The sequence below is a fragment of the Neoarius graeffei genome, chromosome 7, assembly GCF_027579695.1.
Source record: "Neoarius graeffei isolate fNeoGra1 chromosome 7, fNeoGra1.pri, whole genome shotgun sequence".
NCBI lineage: Eukaryota > Metazoa > Chordata > Actinopteri > Siluriformes > Ariidae > Neoarius > Neoarius graeffei.
The window spans coordinates 19,455,641-19,473,731 of record NC_083575.1 but is presented as its reverse complement, the minus strand read 5'-3'; the positions used below and the strand labels follow the sequence as shown (position 1 = coordinate 19,473,731).

General features: G+C 39.5%; 1 protein-coding gene across 1 annotated transcript; it reads right to left on the bottom strand.

The window, feature by feature from the left end:
• Window positions 1-1,450: 1,450 nt before the first annotated feature.
• vip (vasoactive intestinal peptide) lies at window positions 1,451-8,311 on the bottom strand. The gene is made up of 5 exons (XM_060924917.1): window positions 8,211-8,311; window positions 7,495-7,599; window positions 6,136-6,267; window positions 5,862-5,970; window positions 1,451-1,750 (listed from the first exon to the last, which is right to left on the bottom strand). The coding sequence occupies exons 1-5, from the start codon at window positions 8,303-8,305 to the stop codon at window positions 1,451-1,453; spliced, it is 741 nt and encodes a 246-aa protein (XP_060780900.1). The 5' UTR covers window positions 8,306-8,311.
• Between the last annotated feature and the right edge of the window lie 9,780 nt (window positions 8,312-18,091).

Here is an 18,091-nt window from a genome sequence, read left to right as displayed (position 1 = left end):
TGTGCTGTTGTAGCTTCTCTTTTTGGTAGGGTTGTTGATGTCTTGCTGGTAAGCTCTGTGGGCTTGATGTTTCTCTTCTAGCAGCCTCTGAATCTCAGGGTCATTTTCATCAAATTAGTCTTGATGTTTTCTTGTGCTCTTGCCTAGGTAATTAAGGGGAACATTATGCACAGTGTTTCTGAACGAGGCCCAGTTCTCTTCTGTGTGACCATCTTCCACATTCACTTCTTGAAAGGCATTGTTGAGATCAGCTGTAAGGTCTGACTTCACTTCAGGTCTTTGCAGCTTGTAGATATTAAGACGTTTGAGTGACTTCTTCCCTTGTGGGCGCTGCTTTGGTAAGATGGTCAACTTCAGGTTGGAGAGAATCAGTCGATGATCTGTCCAGCAATCTGCACCACACATGGCTTTGGCTACACACACATCATCTCTGTCCTTCTGTCATACTATTACATAGTCAATCATGTGCCAGTGTTTGCTTCGTGGGTGCATTCAGGTGGTTTTGTTCCTGGTAGGAAGCCGGAAGACAGTGTTTGTTATAAGGAGGTTGTGTGTGCTGCACATCTGCAACAAGAGGAGGCCATTGCTGTTGCACTTCCCGATTCCATGTCTGCCCAACACACCTTCCCAGGTCTCGTGATCTGCTCCTACCCTTGCGTTGAAGTCGCCAAGTATTATGAGCTTGTCATCCTTGGGTACTGCAGCAATGAGCTGTTCAAGGTCTTCGTAGAAAGCTTCTTTGACTTCTTCAGCATTTGTCATGGTTGGGGCGTATGCACTGATGACTGAGGCATGCTTCTTCTTATAGAGTGGAAGTCTGAGGCTCATGAGTCTGTCGCTCTTTCCTTCGGGAAGACTGGAAAGTTTCTTGACAAGATTGCTAGCAATAGCAAATCCCACTCCAGCTTCACGTCGCTTGTCAACACTCTTTCCACTCCAGAAGAAAGTGTATCCTGCTTTCTCTTTGACCAATTGGTCTTCATTTGGGAGTCTGATCTCGCTGAGGGCAGCAATTTGGATGCCATACCTTCTGAGTTCTCTAGCCGCTAGTGCAGTTCTGTGCTCAGGTCTGTTGGAGTTCTGATTGTCCATTAGTGTGCGAACATTCCATGCACCAATAGTAATTGGCACCATTTTTTTTTTACTTTGCTTCTGTCGACCACAAGGTTGGGATACCCGCCTGCCACAGTATGCAGGACAGGTTGAAGGGATGAAGCTGGCTATGTTTGGATCACCTTTTCTAGATCCTTCCTCAGGCCATGGAGGTGAGCAGAGTGAATCCTAAAAAAAGGACTGCTCAGACACCCAGGGGGCTGCCGAACTTGACTGCTGCTTCAGTTCCAGTCAGGAGCGACCCTATGCCCTGGGCCGCTTGTGTGCAGGTTTGTGACTACCAGCTCCCAGTGTATCCACACCTGCCAGCGTTGCCACTTCCCTGTCGCCGCAGGACTTAGCAGGTGATGATGAAGATGAGATGATGGTGACGATGATGTCTTGACTTGCGCTGGACTTTGATTAAAGTGAGGGGGAGTTGCACATCGTTGGCCTCACTCTCTATTCCCATGTTCCATCTGGGCCCAGTGGCAAGGCACAGCCAAAACAACTGGAGATGGAGCCAGGCGCAGTGGATGATCAAGATGTCCTTGGTGTTCATCTTGCTCTGAGCACTCCACAGCACTTTGCTGTCCCCGCTGTCAAGGCCGTTGAACCACGGTTGGTTTCCTCCACCCTCTCTACCAGTTTCAGACTTCTATAGGAGTGATGGCAACTAAAGGGTCACTCCACTCTCCCTACAGCTCCTTCTTTCCCAAGATGGAGCCTTGCCATTGGATGCAGTTTAGAGTCATGCCCAGGATAGTATGGAGAGAATGAATGGACCAGACGTCTTATTTCTAAACTGGATATTGCTGCCATCTCGCCCTTACGGTATATGCAAGAAGTGAATGAATGGAGAACTGAACGAACAACTGAAAGTCAGATTGTTTCAAAACAATCAGCCACAAGATTGGCCTTCAAGAAGTGAAGACGGGTAAGCTCCAACTCTCATTTGGATAAAAAACAACAACAAAAACAACACGTTGTTTACCTGCATTTAGATTCATACATGTAACTTGTATTGTCTATTTAAGTTACCGGTATAAGATTATTTAATTTACTTCAGAATGTGATTGTCTCAGTTCATCTGATTATTTAATTAGCCTTTAACGTTTTATCAGTGAAAATGCATGCATGAACATGTATGTTGCACAAGTTAGAACACCTAAACTGTTTTAATGAGAGTCAACCCACAATCAGTGAAGTCAAATCAGTCTTAGTTAAGCAAATCAGTAACAGTAGTTCTTATTTTCACCATAAATTTTTATTTATATGACTTTGGTCTATAGTTGTAAACTGGCCTTAAAATTGGTTACCACAGTGACGTCACGCACTCATGGCTGGCTGACTCAGCTCAAATGCCAACTTTGCGGTCAATTTTAACTCTCAAAAATATATTTTTAATTCCCATTTATGCAGCATACAAGAGTCAAGGATGGAGATACTATCCACTCAGAAATGTATTTAAATATAAAGGTTCTGCGTATCTGCTTTAAGTATAATTTCAGTGTACTCTTTCCACCCCTGAAAACAGTGGTGCCAAGCTCTCTATCTGGAGATGTAGAGTTAACATTTCTAATCTACTAATATTGAAAAGTAGGCATTGGTTACCTCAAACTTATGTATCCGATTTGACTGATAACTAAACTTGGATATTCTGGTACCTGTTGCTTGGTCTAAATTGAATCAGATCCACCCATGTCAGAGAAAAGACTAACCCCTGGCAATGATTTGAACATAGGCCTTTACCAAATCTGTCAGTAGTTTTGTAGTCAAGACCACCTAAACCAAGACCAAGTCATGACCGAGACCAGAGTGTGTCGAGACTGAGACAAGACCAAGATTTTGAGGGGTTGAGATCAAATCGAGACCAAGACCAAAGCAGGGAAATTCTGAGTCAAGACCAGGATCAGACCAGTGTGTGTGAAGGGGTGGGGGAGGGGTGACGGGCATTAACAGTACCGAAAATTTAAAATTAGCAATGAGTCACATTATTGGCTGTATTTGAGCCAGGAAATTTTACATCCAATCACAGTAACGATGTTAACAAATAAATCAGACAATTTAGTGAAATCCCCGCAGTTGTGGTCGTGACTGGTCTTGAAATAAAATCCTGAGTCCTTTATGTCTGAGACAGAGACAAGACCGAGTAATAATGTGGTCGATTCCAAAATGAGATCGAGACCTTCAAAAAGTGGTCTTGAGATGGTTCTTGAGTACTATAACACTGTCAGTGTATCCTCCTCCACATATATCTATGTCTAACAGCAGATAGTATTAAAGTTACTTTTCCAGTCAACGATAAAATGAGTTTTAATTCAACATGACAGATATTTAGACGTGATTTCTAATTTTAGAGTCTCTGCTTCTTTTTAATAATGTGAAGCTTTGCTCTGGCATTCTATAGCCTGTGACATTTATGATTCAGTGCTCCAAGGCTACACATGACACTCGTAAACATACTGACTCACCAGTCATCTCATATTAATTGACACATTCTTCTATCAGCCCATTATAAAATGGTTAAGATAAGATAATGAGGATGAGAGGCAAAGGAATAAGAAGCTGAAAGTGATTTTATTCATTCAATCATCTTGAATAACTGAAGATCCTTTTCAGGTCAGTCTGGAGCCTGTCCTGGGAACACTGTGAGTGTGAAGCAGGGATATACCCTGGATGGGATGTCAGTCCCATCACACAATTTTAAAGTCACCATTCAATCTACTATTATGTTTTTTTTGGGGTGGGTGGGTGGGCGATATCTCAATTATTCCAGTCCAATTGAGCAGTTGAGGGTTAAGAGCCTTGCTCAAGGGCCCAACAGTGGCAGCTTGGCAGTACTAGGATTTGAACTCATGACCTTCCAAGCAGTAGTTCAACATCTTAACCACCTAATTAATTTGAACCAAATTCAGTTAACTTTCCTTGTATTTTTCCTCATGTCTTTAAGGAGTTTGGCTACCACAAGCTTCCAGAACTGCTTCAATGTATTTTGGTAGAGCTTCTATAAGTCTTTGGCGAAATGAACACCATTCTTTCATGGGATATTCTTTTAGTTGGTACACTGATGGTGGTAGAGAGCTCTGTCTAACACACTGGTCTAAAATCTCCCATTGGTATTCAATTGCATTGCAATCTGGTAACTCATTTTCATAGATATTAAATATTCAGTGAACCTCATGCTCTGTAGATGGAGGCATGTTCAAAGAGGTACAAAATGCTCCCATCGGGATAGAAATGTTTCCAGTTACTTTGTACTGATTTGTGTTACCCTTCCCTCTGAGGAGATACAGTAAGTGGACCCGAAACAATGCTAGCAAAATGCAGAATAGAGCCACTGCTTTTTTCCTCCTTAATTCTCCTTAATGGTCCTCCTTGTGTATATTTTCTACTACACCCTTTCTATTCGTCTCAAGTGGCAAAAAAATATTAACTGATCCATTACACTTACACGAAAACCAGTCTCAAAGTTGGTTGATGATAGATGTGATTCACTGACATGGTTAATGAGTGATGTGTAGGCATTTATCAACTCATGAGGTAGTTGGGTTATTTTGCAGCCAGGTCATAACCACATTCACTGACAACATGCAGTCAATATTTGAATGGCTCTTCAAAGTTTTATTATCATTGAATGACAAAAAATAAAGATTCTCCAGTACCCCAATCCCACCCAGCCCCTTCCCTTTCCTTGAGAATCAACAGAGAAGCAACAGCAATAGATTCTTATAAAATTATTCTGATTTACAAAATTCATTGAGATCAGACCATATTACATAACCACTCATTGTTCAACCTAATACATTACTGTTGAGATCTAGTTGATGCTCCGCTTGTAGCCTTCGGGTCCAGATTTTTGTTCTCTGTGCCAGTCCATGAACTTATTCAAAGCATATAGAAGGAAGGTTTCTGTTTCAGGGCCAAAACTCACTACACACACACATACACGCCTTCAGATCAACATCTCTTAAAGTGTACTTATTATATACAGTGTAAATGTTTACTTTATAGGTAACCACATTTTATGTATTTTTGTATATTGAGAAACATTGTTTCAAAATTAAATGCTGCTATTCTTTATTAGACTCTGTATATGGAATGTCTATTACAGTCACGGATATTCATGTTTTCAAAACAATTGGTCTTCAGAGTGGCTAAATGAGAGGGGGAAAACAGAGAACAAGGAAGAGAAAAGTGAAAAAGAATCAAGCATACATAATTGAATGTGCAGGATGATTACATAAATCCTCTAATACAAAGAAAAACAACAGCAAGGAAATGGACAGAGATAAAGACAAAGAGACGGAGAGAATTGGAGCATAACTGATGACTGACACATGCACACACATGCACACAATCACGCGATTCTTCAGAGAATATCTGAAGGCTTTGGCGTTCTTATTTACCAGAGGTGCAGTCATGATTAATAATTAAAAAAGAAAGTAAAAGGATGATCGTGGTTTCGAATACTGTCCAGAAAACACAGAAAGTACGAGTATGAACAAAGGTTAAACTGGAGCAAAGGGAGCAAGGGGGCTGAGCTTCCCCTGATTTGGTTTATGTGAACAAAAAGTAGAGCTGAGCTCCAGTCGCTACCATAAATTAATGAAAATATACAGCATTTCTGATTTAACCCTTACATACAGGCCAGAAAAGAAAAAAAAATTGAAAATGAACACACTAAATGTATTTTCTTTTAAATAATATAGGTTATAAATTAACATTCTTTATCTCTTTATTTTCTTCTTAAGTTGTCAGTGACTTACCATTGGTATATGATTTAGAAGCTCATCTATAGTTATGTCATCATAGCTCTCCCGGTAGGAGGTTTCTCCTCCAGTGGAATCTTCCTGCTCACTGGCAGGGTCTTCTAGGCTAAAGATATATAAAATATATAAAGTGAAGTCATTCTGCATAACATAATTGTACAATATGGTGAAGGCACGCTATGTGAAAGCATTCCACTCAGAGATAATGATATAGTCGTATCAGCTATAACATCGTACACAGTCACAAGAGCTTGATCATAAATGAACCTACCTCCGCTTTCCTGTTAAGACAGAGTTCAGGTACTTTTTTACAGCCATTTGCTTGCGGAAGCGACTGTAATTATCTGTGAATATCGCATCAGAGTGACGCTTCACTGGCATTTGTCCTTCCACCAGCTCATCACTGAAATGGAGTGAGACACTGGGTTGCAGTAAAATGAACATATTCAATTGAGTTAAATGTTATAGAGGGTCAGAAGATTTGCTTTGTTTATTAAAATAAATCTTAAATAAGAACTGATTATTTTGCTGCACAGGCTACAGTGAGCAATTTTGTCTGATGTTATTCAAAACTTCCTTAGGCTTCCTTGATGGTCAAATACACAATCGAGTAATGGAGTCTGCTCTATCTGAATATTTAAATAAGACTTGTTCCATTTGAATATTTCTGGGAGAAAATAAGTCCCCTCTCTCTCTCTCTCTCTCTCTCTCTCTCTCTCTCTCTCTCGATCAGAGGTTCTCAAAATTATTCCTAACTTGAAATATTCCCCCATGGGAAAAGCTGTTAAACAGCTATTAAAAAATTAAGGTCATTAATTAAATATATACATTAATAGATTAGCTAGCTTATTCATTGGTGCAAAAGAGCTTTTTTGTTCTGGAACTTTCCACTGACAGAACACATTATGCGCAGTTTGACATCTGCTTGTTTTGAGACATTAAGGTTTGGATTATTAAACCCATCCTGCTCAATTCAAATGACTGCATAACTATAAAAGCCCAATAATAAATATAATAAACTTTGATAATGGTGGCTTGTGATGACTTTAATGAAATTTCCCTGACCCCTTTGAGAACCACTGAATTGGATTAGTCTGTTAGCCAGTGGAATAATGTCACTCATTTTCTTCATCAAATAATGATTCTGCAAAGTTTTATTATTATAACTGAATAGCAGAAATAAAGATTCTCCAATACACCAATCCCACCCGGTCCCTTAAATTCCAGTTTCTTGAGAACCACCAGCAATATAATTTTATAAAAATTATGCTGAGTTCCATTGAAATCAGACCATCACATAACTGTCCATTACTCCAACCTAATAATACAATACTATTGGGATTTGGTTGATGTTCTGCTTCTGGTCTTTGGGTCCAAATCCTTGTTTTCTGATTGTCCATGACTTCCTTGAATGCATGCACTAATTAATCTACTACTTACTGAGAACGTAGAAGGTATGTATCTGTTTCTGGGCCCAAACTCACTACACACACAAGGCTGAGACCCAAACTACATACTAAAGAGTAGGTTAAAACAGCAACTACAGGACTGGACCACTATGCCTATAGTTAAGCAGCCTACTATGCAGAAATAGGGAAGTGGATTTGTAAGTTGGTCTTAGTGCGTATACCTGACACGTTTTCCAATCAGGGACTCCAGGTAGCGTCTGGCTGACATCTGGCCCAGCAGTTTGCTGTAGCCGCTGGTAAACAGACCGTCTGCGTGTCGAGTGGCTCTGCACACAAGAGAGAAACTTGTTAAACAGATCTATTTTCAAAGTTTATTTCGCTCCCGGAAGAACCTCCACAGTGCTGAGACGTCAGATTATTATTATTATTATTATTATTATTATTATTATTATTATTATTATTATTATTATTGTATGCGTTATGGGATTATACATCACCACTAGAGCTCATCATCACTTTGAAAGCAAAATTATCGTTTATATTAACCCTCAAAAAACAAAAACAAACAAACAAAAAAACAAACCCGACAAATCAAAACCGACCGATAGCACATCACACCATCACAATCCTTTTAGGGAACAGGAGGTTATGTATAAGAAAAATACTCTGGACATGAAATTACAACGTGATTTAATTTTTTTTCAAACCGTACATTTTGACAGTCAGTTTTATCATCATCATCATCATCATCATCATCATCATCATCATCATTCTTTTTTTTAACATCATATTTGTAGCGCAACATTTACACAAGCCCATAATTATTAATTATTGGTTACTCATTACGGACTGTCGTGGTGCTAAAACTAAAAGTTCAAGAAAGAAATACCAAAAGTTATATAAAAAGGCAGTGAGACTGGGGTAGTGGTTCTCTTACCGTGTAGTGGCGAGCGGCAAACTGAGAGTCCGCGTGTAAAAGACGCCGCAGATCGCTATGAAGAACAACAGCTGAGAGGCGCTCCGATGTAACATCGCCTTAAACCTGCACAAAAGCAGGACATAGCTGATTTATTCTTTCCCTCCAGCAGCTTGCGTAAAATACAGAATATAGTCCTAGCTACAGGAACAGAATCAAATGTTAAATGACATTATCGAGGAATCCTTAGGTAAAGTGGGTGGGGGGGGGGGGGGGGGGAGTTCTCAAAGCCTCACATACATTACTGAAAAACGCAGACAGTATAAATACTTATTACAGGTTAATGTAGGATGAAAAAATGCATTTTGGTAGAAGCAACATATAGCATTAGTAAAAAAAATACAGTGGATGTTTGAAATAAATTTCAAATAAAGGTTGTAAAAACAACAACAACGACAACAAAACAAAACACCAAGTAGGCTATTCTACATGGCAACTAATAAGTGAAAAGTAATGTAAAGCATTTAAACACATTGTGAACGCTATAAATAAAAGCTGAGATATGAACTAAATGAAGAATAAGAAGTCCTTACATGTGCTCAGGCTGTTGTGGATGAGCGTGTGGCCCCTCTAGGAGCGCTGACCGTGGTGCTGAAACAGGTGATTTCTAATCTCAAAGAAGTTCGCTGTAAAAAGACTCTTGGCGCCTTTCCTCTGCGACTGGTGTCTCTTTGAATGGCCTCACCCACCTCGCCTCGTTTTATATGCCTGAAATGTTTTTCATGAGATGAGAAACACAATCAAATCAGATTTGGGGTGCTACGTCATCAGAGAAGTCCCACCAGACTGATGTGCTGGTCACTGGTTCAGTGCTGAAATTAAGGCTTTGTTTTGCACAGAATGACGTTTTGTATGCCATGATTAGTATGATTCATTATACTGTGATGTGTGCACATGACATATTGCCTTAGTAAGAATGAAGGACCATAATAGTCCAGAAAGGTCACATTGTATGGAGAACACTACAACAGAGTGTGTCCCTATCATCCAAGAAGAACCATGTTTGGAAACTAAGAACCCTTAATTATCCAATCAACACTTAAAGAACCCAAGAACACATTTTCCTAAGATTGTATGCATTAGCTGGGTAAGCATTTTTGGACAAACTCCAAACGATTATTTCTTGGTACTTGGTATAAAAAAAAGGGTTCTTGAGTGCCTGACTCGGTGGATAGATTGAGTCTAATTAACTTGAAATTTTGTCTTTTTAAATGACATGATTCATTGCTACAGATGGTCTTTGGATACATTGTTTTATACTAAAATTATTTTGTGATAGAATTGGTTCTGAACATATATTGGATGGAATGCTATTTATGCCAAGGTCCCATGGGAACCTTGTTTGAGCTTTTGAGTTCATACATGCTCTGAATAAATGCATACCATGTATGATTTTTCTACAATTTACAATTTCTACAATTTGTATGTAATGCATGCATAAATACCTTTCAGTCACTTACTAAATGCAAATGATTTCTGATGACATCATTTTAATTAATTTAATGATTTTAATTATGTCTGTGTTTAACATTATGTTGGTGATTTATGAAGTAATCAAAAGGAAAAAAAAGATCATTTACTCTCTTAGAAGGTATAGGCATGTCCAGGGTGTGTATTAAGAATAAAGTACTTTTGGAGAAATGTCTGTTGGACCACTTCGAGAATATTAAAGATATTCTTCAATGGGTATTTGTTGGGAAACCTTTGATCAAATACTGTGCATTTCATTTCTTTAATTATGTTATTACTGTGGTCAACTCCACAGACGTCATATGCAAACATATGGTCTACACAGGCATCCAGTATTTTCTCTCGAACAGCTTATTTTATTGCAAGCAATGCATAAATGCATGAAGACAGATATTGCACGCAACAAACAAAGTCATGGGTGTCTGGGTCAAATCCGACCTTTTACAAAGCTTAAATAGCCTCTGAGCTATTCAGAGTAGTAAGGGCTACATTGTACAATCTGTTGAATATTCAAGAATGACACTGTCTAAAAACTATTGTAACCATATTTTCTTTTTCTATATACTAGCTTTAGGTTAGAATTGGTTTTATAGAGACTGCCAGACATTACAATAATTTTCTTCCTACCATGTGGTAAGTAGAGGCATAACAACACCAGTTGGATAACCTTGGGAACCTTATACCCAACAGTTCAGAAATAAACTTACTTCCCTTTAAAAAAGAATACAAGGCTCCCACTTGGTGCAACAGTACAGTGTTTGTCTTATTGTGTGGAGGTTGCAAGGTTGAATCCTGAAGATACTACAGCCATCCATGGTCAGGAGACAAAAGTGGAAAATTGGGCATGTTCTCTGGGTAGGAAGGATGGCATTACTCTCACTCTCTCCACTGTTACTCAATGCAAAACTAACCAATTACGGGTAGTGGTAAGCTCAGGTTTGTAGAAGAGGGTGGATAGTGCGTTCCTCTGTGTTACACTGCCTTGTGATGCAGCATGAGCAGTAGTTTGAGAAGATGTGGTTTGGTTGGCTGGCTTCACATGCCCCATAGAAAGCATGTGTTAGCTCTAAATTACATAGGGCTAACATAATTTAATAATTATGTCATAAATAATTAATATGACATAAATTATGTCATATTATTTCTATTAAACACTTCCACTCCAATGGATTATAGGAACAAAAGCTTTGTCTTTCATTTATCAGGCCAGAAAATAAATGCTGGTAAATTAAACTGTCCCAATTTAATTGAAATATGTCAATTCACCCCACATTTTATCATGTAGACAGCTATGCTCACTTCAGCTGAAACACTGGAGCAAGAGAGCTATGTTTTCCAGTCAATTTATATATCCATGTTCAAGGCCATCTGAATTCGGTGCACTACCCCCTGAAATTCATTAAAAACTCTTTGCATAAATCACAACTTTTCACGGGCCATTAGGGAAACCTTCCTCATGCCTTTGTTTGTGTGACTGAGCCTAGACCTTTTTGGTTGTTCTGGTTCTGTCACTGGTTCAGTTTTTCAGACCTTTGCTCTTTGAATTTGCCTGGGTTGTTCTGTTTGCACATAGAATGAAGTTTTTTTTTTTTTTCTGCTCTCTGGTTTTTGATATGTGTCCTGACCATTTGCTTGGATTTAAACTCTGTCCTTGCTTGCATCATATCAGGGTTTGGCACATTTTCTCAACCAAACCATAGAAGATCTCACTCTTGTTACTTCCTTTATCTCAGGATTTAAATGTGAGTTCAATGATTTTTCACAGAACTATTCATGCTGTAATTATACCATAAACATAATATTATTTAATTTTACAGACAATGTCAAAAGTTTTTGAATGACAAGGCTGATTCTGTTGTTTTTGCTATACATTGAAGACATTTGGGGTTGAGATCAAAAGTTGAATATGAGATAATAGATCAGAATTTCAACTTTCATTTCCTTATATTTACATGATTACACATTGTTCATTAGATGTGTTAAATGACTTAGAACATGGCATTTTAATGGCAGACAACCCATTTTTAGGTGAACAAAAGAATAGCATCATATCAGGGTTTGGCACACTTTCTCAACCAAACCATAGAAGATCTCATTCTTGTTACTTCCTTTATCTCAGGATTTAAGTGTGAGTTCAATGATTTTTCACAGAACTATTCATGCTATAATTATACCATAAATATAATATTATTTAATTTTACAGACAATAGATAGTCTTAAAGTAAATAACATAAATATAACTCTTTATAAAGATAAAGATAGTCTTAAAGTCTTAAAGTAAATAACACTGAATATTTGGTTGCATGTCCCTTGCTAGCAATAACTGCATCAAGCTGGTGACCCACTGACAACACCAGACTGCTTTTCAAGGCTTGTACAGCAGCTTCTTTCAGTTGTTGTATGTTTGGGGGGGGGGTTGTCTTTTCAGTTTCCTCTTCAGGAGGTGAAATGCATGCTCAATTGGGTTAAGATCTGGTAATTGACTCTGCCAGTCTAAAACCTCCCACTTTTCCCCCAATGAAGTCCTTGGTTGTGTTTTGGGTCATTGTTTTGCTGCATGGTGAAGTTCGTTGCAATTAGATTGAATGCATTTTTCTGTAAATTGACAGACAAAATGTTTCTGTAGACTCCTGAATTCATTCTGCTGCCACCATTATGAGCTACATCACCAGTAAAGATTAGTGAGCCTGTTCCAGAAGCAGCCAAGCAAGCCCAGGCCATGACACTACCCCCACCATGCTTGACCAATGAGCTTATATGTTTTGGACATTGAGCAGATCCTTTCTTTCACCACACTTTGGTCTTTCCATCATTTTGGTAGGGGTTAATCTTAGTTCCAGAACATTTGTGGCTCATCTCTGTATTTCTTTGAAAATTCCAGTCTGGCCTTCAGATTCTTATTGCTGATCTGTGGTTTGCATCTTGGGCGGCACGGTGGTGTAGTAGTTAGCACTGTCACCTTACAGCAAGAAGGTCCAGGTTCGAGCCCCATGGCTGGCGAGGACCTTTCTGTGTGGAGTTTGCATGTTCTCCTCGTGTCTGCGTGGGTTTCCTCCGGGTGCTCCGGTTTCCCCCAAAGGCATGCAGGTTAGGTTAATTGGTGGTTCTAAATTGACTGTAGGTGTGAATGTGAGTGTGAATGGTTGTCTATGTCTCTGTGTCAGCCCTGCGATGACCTGGCGACTTGTCCAGGGTGTACCCCGCCTCTCGCCCATAGTCAGCTGGGATAGGCTCCAGCTTGCCTGCAACCCTGTAGGACAGGATAAGCGGTTACAGATAATGGATGGATGGATGGATGGATGGATGGATGGATGGTTTGCATCTTGTGGTATAGCCTCTATATTTCTGCTCTGGAAGCCTTTTTCTCATGGTGGTTTGTGATACCTTCACCCCTGCTCTGTGGAGGCTGTTGCTGATGTCACCGACTTTTGTTTTGGGGGGTTTCTGTCATAAACTACTGTTGTTTTCTTTGGCTGACCTATTTGATGTCTGACTGTTAGTGCACCAGTTTCTTTCTTTTTCAGGACAATCCAAATTGTTGTATTGGCTTTGCCTAATGCTTGTGCAATGGCTCTGATCCATTTCCCCTATTTTCTCAGCTTCCAGATCACTTCCAGAAAGTCATCTCAGAACACTCTCTTATAGAATTTGAGCTTCACCATATAAAGATTCTGTCAGATACCCAGAGAAGTGGGTATGGGAACATGAACACTAGACTGGAGAAGTGTAAAAAAAAAACCTTCTCTGGATGGATGAAAACAGGTTTCTTCTTCATCAAATCAAATCAAATCAAATCAAATCAAGTTTATTTGTACAGCGCTTTTAACAATAAACATTGTCGCAAAGCAGCTTTACAGAATTTGAACGACTTAAAACATGAGCTAATTTTATCCCTAATCTATCCCCAATGAGCAAGCCTGTGGCGACGGTGGCAAGGAAAAACTCCCTCAGACGACATGAGGAAGAAACCTCGAGAGGAACCAGACTCAAAAGGGAACCCATCCTCATTTGGGCAACAACAGACAGCCTGACTATAATATTAACAGTTTTAACAGGTATAACCCTCAACTGTCCTCATGGGGCCGTCCTTCACAGGAGTGGGGCGATAAAACTCCGACCAGACACAGGGCACCAGGATGGATCAAGCAGGTCCGAGGGGCAGAAGAGGCCAGCATCTCAATCCCAGGATCAACATGTAACTCAGAGGGACAGAGGGGGGGGGGGGAGAGAGAGAGAAAGAAAACATGTTGTTAGGTATGCCCTAAAAATGACAAGTATTAAATCTGTGTGGTAGGCTCGCAGAGACGAGAGTCTTTACATCAGGTATGACACACAATGGCATGTTAATATGGTAAAAAATATATCATGACCTGCTCTGGCTGGATGCTTGATTGGGTGATGGGAGCACACTCCTCAGCAATGATGAGATGCAGATGGGACCCTTAGGCCTGGCCAAGACAATTCAGTTACATTTCACCGGGTCTGGGACATGCGACAGAATGTCTGACAGCCGATTCCCTGCAGGCTACGATAGCCAGTCGAGGTCCCCACCGTCTCCACCAAAAGATTTCCTGTTGACTCCATGTAACTCAGAGGGACAGATTTGGAGTGGGGGGGGAGAGAAAGAAAACACAGGTGGTTAGGTATGCCCAATGTCACCTGAATAAGTAGGAACAGTATACATATTGCACCGAGTACAAGCAGGGACTCCGGCAACTAACTATGACAGCATAACTAAAAGGAGAGAGCCAGAAGGTAACACAGGCATGAGGGAGCCCCGGGACATAAAGCAGCCAGCCACTGCACCGTCAACAAACTCGAGTGAGCAAGCGAGTGGGGACTGACAGCATCCATACATCCCAGTTTACCAAAACACTCTATGTCTGAGGACCCTCCAGATCTACTCCTTTACCTCATAAACACCATTAATAAAAGGCTTGACTAAACAGATATGTTTTCAGCCTAGACTTAAATGCTGAGACTGTGTCTGATTCCCGAACATTACTTGGAAGGCTGTTCCATAACAGTGGGGCTTTGTAAGAAAAGGCTCTGCCCCCTGATGTAGCCTTCACTATACGAGGTACCAGCAGATAGCCTGCACCTTGTGATCTAAGTAGGCGTGGCGGGTCATAGAGGAGCAGAAGTTCACTCAGGTACTGTGGTGCGAGACCATTTAGTGCTTTAAAGGTCAATAGTAGTATTTTATAATCAATACGAAATTTGATTGGGAGCCAATGCAGTGTGGATAAGACAGGCGTGATGTGGTCATATTTTCTAGTTCTAGTAAGGACTCTTGCTGCTGCATTTTGAACTAACTGGAGCTTGTTTATGCACTTATTGGAACATCCAGACAGTAAGGCATTACAATAATCCAACCTGGAGGTAACGAAAGCATGGACTAGTTTTTCTGCATCATGCAATGACATTAAATTTCTTATCTTTGCAATATTTCTGAGATGAAAGAAAGCTATCCGGGTGATGTTATCAATGTGAGTTTCGAATGAAAGACTGGGGTCAATAATCACTCCGAGGTCTTTTACTGCTACACGTGAAGAAACAGAAAGGCCATCCAGAGTTACTGTGCAATCAGAAAACTTACTTCTAGCTGTATGTGGTCCTAGCACAAGTACTTCAGTCTTGTCAGAGTTAAGCAGAAGGAAATTTATAAGCATCCAGTGTCTAATGTCCTTCACACATTCCTCAATTCTATTAAGCTGGTGTCTCTCATCAGGTTTTGCAGAGACATACAACTGTGTGTCATCAGCATAACAGTGGAAACTAATACAATGTTTACGAATAATATCGCCCAGAGGTAACATATATAGAGAAAAAAGCAGTGGACCCAAGACAGAACCTTGTGGAACACCAAACTTTACCTCGGTACGTCTAGAAATATCACCATTTATATCAACATACTGATAACGATCAGTTAGATAAGACCTGAGCCAGGAGAGGGCCATTCCCTTAACTCCCACAACATTTTCTAGTCTATCCAGAAGAATGGAATGATCAATGGTATCAAATGCTGCACTAAGGTCAAGCAACACAAGTAGCGAGACACAGCCCTGATCAGACGCCAACAGTAGGTCGTTTACTACTTTAACCAGAGCTGTCTCTGTGCTATGATGAGGTCTAAATCCTGACTGATACATTTCATGGATGTTATTCCTATGTAAATATGAGCATAACTGCTGTGCCACAGCTTTTTCAAGGATCTTGGAGATAAAGGGGAGGTTTGATATTGGCCGATAATTGGACAGCTGACAGGGATCAAGGTCAGGTTTTTTAATCAGGGGTTTGATAACTGCTAGTTTAAAGGATTTGGGTACATAGCCAATCATAAGAGAAGAATTTATTATTTTTAGAAGCGGTTCAATTACTCCAGGCATTATCTGTTTGAATAGATGTGTCGGTAAGGGATCTAGTACGCAAGTTGAGGCTTTTGATGTAGAGATTAATGAAAGTAATTCAGTTTCTTTTAGGGGAGTAAAACATTCTAACTGATGATCTGATACAGTTATATTGTTAACTACGAGGTCACTTTCATTGTCTAACCTTAAATTAGTAGTTTGAATTTTTTGTCGGATATTCTCAATTTTGTCATTAAAAAAATTCATGAAGTCGTTGCTACTACATACTGCAGGTGTGCATCTGTCTATAGTGGACTTATTCCTGGTTAATTTTGCTACAGTATTAAATAGGAATCTAGGATTATTTTTGTTATCTTCTATTAGGGAGGAGAGATATGTTGATCTCGCAGCACTAAGAGCTTTTCTATACTTCAGGAAGCTCTCCTTCCACGCCAATTTGAACACTACCAATTTTGTTTGACGCCATTTATGTTCCAATTTTCGAGTGGTCTGTTTTAAAGTGCGAGTGTCATCATTATACCAGGATGCTAATTTTTTGTCTCTGACCATTTTCCTTTTTAGAGGAGCTACATTATCTAAAGTATGGCGGAATGTTGACTCTAAGCATTCAGTTGCCTGATCGAGTTCTGCAGGGGCTGACAGTGACCCAATCAAAGTTGACAGCTCTGGGAGATCATTTATAAAGCTCTGTGCAGTAGTTGACGTGAAAGTACGTTTAATACAGTAGCGTGGTGAGGTGCATATATTATTACTCAGACATATTTTGAATGAGATGAGACAATGATCTGAGATAACTTCAGACTGTGGAAGTATGACTATATTGTCTATGTTTAATCTGAATGTTAGTATTAGATCAAGGGTGTGACCACCATTATGGGTCGGTCCTATGACATTCTGCTTAATCCCGACTGAATCTAAGATGGACACAAACGCTGTTTTTAAAGGGTCTTCTGGGTTATCAAAGTGAATATTAAAATCTCCGACAACTAAAGCTTTGTCTAAGGAAATAACCAAATCTGAGATAAAATCTGCAAATTCAGAAAGAAACTCAGAATATGGCCCCGGGGGCCTGTAAATAATAAGTAATGGAATTAACTTATTTTTCGAGGCTACATACATTATATGAGTATGAAGAACTTCAAATGTATTAAATTTATAACCAGGTTTGTGTGTTACACCTAGATAATCGTTATAAATAACCGCGACGCCTCCTCCTCTGCCAGTTAGACGAGGCTGGTGTATATAACTGTATCCAGGAGGACTCGCTTCATTTAATGCTATATATTCATTTGGCTTAATCCATGTTTCTGTTAAACACAGTACATTAAACTCCTGATCAGTAATGAGTTCATTAACCATTAGCGCTTTAGATGTAAGAGATCTAATATTTAATAGCCCCACCTTTAGATCAAAGGTGCTGGCAGCAGCTGTACAGTCAGTATGATCTAATTTTATATTGATTAGGTTACTGGAACAAACTCTCTTCATCATGTTGATGGTAGGATCAAAATTTTCCACAAGCAACATAAGACCACAGAGCCATTTTATTTATGCTGAATGCTGCTTTTGGCAGTGTGATGGTGTAGGATTTTTTTTTTCTGGCACATACTGGGGCCTCCAACAAACAGTGAGGAATGTCTGAGAAGTACAGTGTATCCGAACATCTTTGCTGACTCACTTCTTCCCTTCATTACTACAGATTATTCACATTTAAGCTGACATAATATACAGAGTCATGAGACACATACAGTACTAGTCAAAAGTTTGTACACCCTTCCTCATTCATAGGTTTTTCTGTATTTTAACTATTTTGTACATTGTAGAACAATACTGAAGACATCAGAACTATGAAATAACAGACGGAACATAAATGGAATTATGTAGTAAACAAAAAAGTATTAAAACATTTAAAATGTTTCATATTTTAGATTCTTCAAAGTAGCCACCATTTACCTTGATGATACTTTACACACTATTGGCATTATCTTAACCAGTTTCATG